The following is a 3,139-nucleotide window of genomic DNA, read 5'->3' as shown; positions in this document are numbered from 1 at the left end:
TAAATATTAGTTGGAAATGACTAGTCTCATCAAATCTACAGGAAGCATGAACAATTCACAAAAATGACAAAAGACACAAAAAACCGATCTATGAAAACTCGAAATTACTGGAAGATATTCCAAAGTCATTTACACCTAATAAATGAATCGGGTTTTCCCAAACTAAAGTATCAATCAGAACACATAAGGACGTCGTAACAGTCTGAGAAAAGCATGACTTTGTGGAATGCCACAAACACAAGTACATAATATTGACAGGATGTATGACAATATCAATACATATATAGGTATGATTTACTGTACCAAACAAAAAATGAATGTTCAAGGATCTTACAATGGTGTTAAATTTATATCATTCTGGTGCAGTAAGATATTACTACCACTGGTTCGATACGAATCACAAGCCCAGTAGCCAGTACATTGGAACTGGCATAAAAATACGGACAATGTGTTTATTAGAATTTGCTGTGACAAAATTTTGGAAATTATTTTCAATTACTTATTATTAATGAAATTAGATTTATATATAGAGTACGTCACCTTGGATAATTCTTTGCAGTATAATTAGAGAATTCTGGATTATTTAGATTAAAAAAATATCATAAAGTTAACTGTAAGTTATTTAATTTTTCACTCATATGGAATTTCAACGGGTTTTATTGACTTTTGGCCATAAACTGTCATTCAACACAGTACAGGAACAAATGATATTCAAGGATCGCACGTATTGCCAATATGAATACCTACAACCTGTCGATAAATTTTACTGCCTTAAGGTTTATAAATTTTGTCAAGGAGAACATTTACAGATTTATTCCTTTTCATCATAGTTCTAGTAAGTTTATCTAGCATATTATCTTTTTTCATTACAGAAGACGGCTTAAAAGGAGTTGCAGCAAATAATCAGATTTTTTAAAGGATCATTGATTAAATGAGACAATTGTTTATAGAAGATCAGTGTAGAGTGTCGGATTGAAATGACCATAAAAAGTCCTTAATTTATCGAATTCATCCAAAGATTGTGTAAATCTCCAAAAATAATTAATACCATATTAGCACATGCTATATTATAAAAGTTATTAACACGTTCTTTAATTTTGGTAAGAGGACTAGTTAATAGCACAGGTGGATCAGTAGTTGAACACTTACTAGAAACTGTGATAAAACTATATTTGTCTTTTCTTTACGTTGTTTATGTAAGACAAGGTTACGTTTATGCATAAAGTAAAACTGTCAATATTAATTGCCACTTTATACAATGCTCCTCTTATTATATGTTTAGGATATAAAAAGCAGATGTTTTATGAATTTTGGTTTACTATTGAAATCTGTTTCTAGGTAAGTAGCTTTCAAAAGTCTTTACATTTTCAACAACCATATTTTGTATTATTCCGTGCTTCAATTTCATTTGAAGATAAATCTAGTTCAGTGTTTGTTAATAATTTTCTATTCATCTAGTTTCTTAAATAAACAACACATTAAAGAACAAAAATATGGTTTATATATTTTTTTCCAATTGTTGTTTTATTTCAGTTTACTGTTTTACTCTTTCAGAATTGATTAACTGCGTGAGCTCCTTGAAATATTTGTGTGATGGAGATGCTAAATATTACTTGTTTGAAAAGCAATCAGACATTCGATCAAAGCATTTTTCATTTTTATAACAAAATGCGGTTAGTCTCCGGTTTGATTCTGTATCCTGTTGTGTGTTTTGTAGCCCTTCCGGCAAATATCATAACCATTATTGTTTTCACGCGCAAGAAACTTAGATCATCTACTAGTATATTTCTTCTGAACCTAGCTATCACCGACATCATTAAGATATGTAATGACATTATGTATTTCGTCACTGTTCTTCTGACTTTAATCTCGTCCGACATCGGAGAACGTTATTTCATGTCCCTTTACCCATATGCTCATTACATCTTCAACTCGTCAATGACATGCGCAGCTTGGCTGATTGTCACGGTTGCGATAGAGCGGTACCTGTTTGTTTGTCATTCCACTAAGGCGAAGACCATATGCACTATACCTCGTGCTTTTTGTTTGTCAAATGCTATTGCATTGGCTTCCTTTGGAACATCAAGTCCTTACTTGTTTAAATATCAACATCGCATCGTGTATGCATCGAATGGAACAAGCCAAACTTTAGAGATCTCAAATTTGTGGAAAAACGAGATGTTTTCAACAGCATTCAATATTTTTCATTACGCTTTTAGATCAGTAGTTCCAATCATTCTGTTGGTTGTCTTCAGCTTATTAATAATAAAAAGATTACGTCAATGTCGGTTCAAAAGTCGAAAACGGAGAACTGTTTTGTGTTTACTGATGGTCATAATATCGTTTGTCATCTGTGCTACTCCTGATACGGTCCTGTCTGCAGTGTTACGAACGGGATACCGAGAAGCATCTTATCTGGTCAGAGGAATACGGGAAATCACAGATTTTCTTTTATTGTTGAACACTGGGTTCAATTTTATAATTTATTCTGCCTTTAATACTAGATTCCGTAAAACTTTGAAAGAAATAGTCGCAAGAAGAGGACACAGTCAAAAACTCTGATTTGGAAACAAACAAGAACCGAAACATAAAGACCATTATTAATTTAGTTTCTTTAGTTTTGTCAATTTATTTTTGTACAACGTGTTTATTATACATCGATCGTCTTTAAATATCACAGAATGAAATAAAGCATTACAATAAGTTGAATCTTTGTTAAAGATTGACTTAATATACCCCCTCCCTAAATCTTTCCATTGACAACAATAAAGAGATTTTACTGGATTCGTCGCCTTAATAGGGCTTAGAACGCATTTGTCTTTAATATGGTATGAATAAAATGAGATGTAGGGTATATGTCAACGTGTAGATAATACAGCGACACAAAAACATAAACCGAAATACATAAAGAGATCTGTAAACTACAATCAACTACAAACAAGTGTCTATAGGTAAGAAAAAAATAATAGCTAACCAATGTTTAAAACTCTAAAATTGATTATGAAATTCAAAAAATAGAAGAAAAATCCTCCAAAAGAATCGACTACACTTCTCACATGCTTTAAATACAAAACACGCCATACGCACCCTGCCTTAGTCAATGACTATAATATAGGGTTTAAAACACAATGTTTTAATT

General features: G+C 31.8%; 1 protein-coding gene across 1 annotated transcript; it reads left to right on the top strand.

The window, feature by feature from the left end:
* Positions 1–313: 313 nt before the first annotated feature.
* LOC127726110 (sex peptide receptor-like) lies at positions 314–2,672 on the top strand. The gene is made up of 3 exons (XM_052233431.1): positions 314–365; positions 1,718–1,825; positions 1,952–2,672. The coding sequence occupies exons 1-3, from the start codon at positions 314–316 to the stop codon at positions 2,560–2,562; spliced, it is 771 nt and encodes a 256-aa protein (XP_052089391.1). The 3' UTR covers positions 2,563–2,672.
* The last annotated feature ends 467 nt before the right edge of the window (positions 2,673–3,139 follow it).

This window comes from Mytilus californianus, unplaced genomic scaffold, assembly GCF_021869535.1.
Source record: "Mytilus californianus isolate M0D057914Y unplaced genomic scaffold, xbMytCali1.0.p SCAF_16, whole genome shotgun sequence".
In the NCBI taxonomy this organism is placed as follows: Eukaryota; Metazoa; Mollusca; class Bivalvia; order Mytilida; family Mytilidae; genus Mytilus; species Mytilus californianus.
Note: the sequence above shows the minus strand (reverse complement) of the source record. Positions and strands in the feature narration are given on the sequence as shown.

Bases quoted from the DNA above. Each gene is read 5' to 3' on its own strand.
- LOC127726110 (XM_052233431.1), top strand. From the start codon at position 314: ATGAATGTTCAAGGATCTTACAATGGTGTTAAATTTATATCATTCTGG. The intron at 366-1,717 runs GTAAGATATTAC...TGTGTTTTGTAG, and splicing joins ATTTATATCATTCTGGTGCA to CCCTTCCGGCAAATATCATA. The intron at 1,826-1,951 runs GTAATGACATTA...TGACATGCGCAG, and splicing joins CACCGACATCATTAAGATAT to CTTGGCTGATTGTCACGGTT.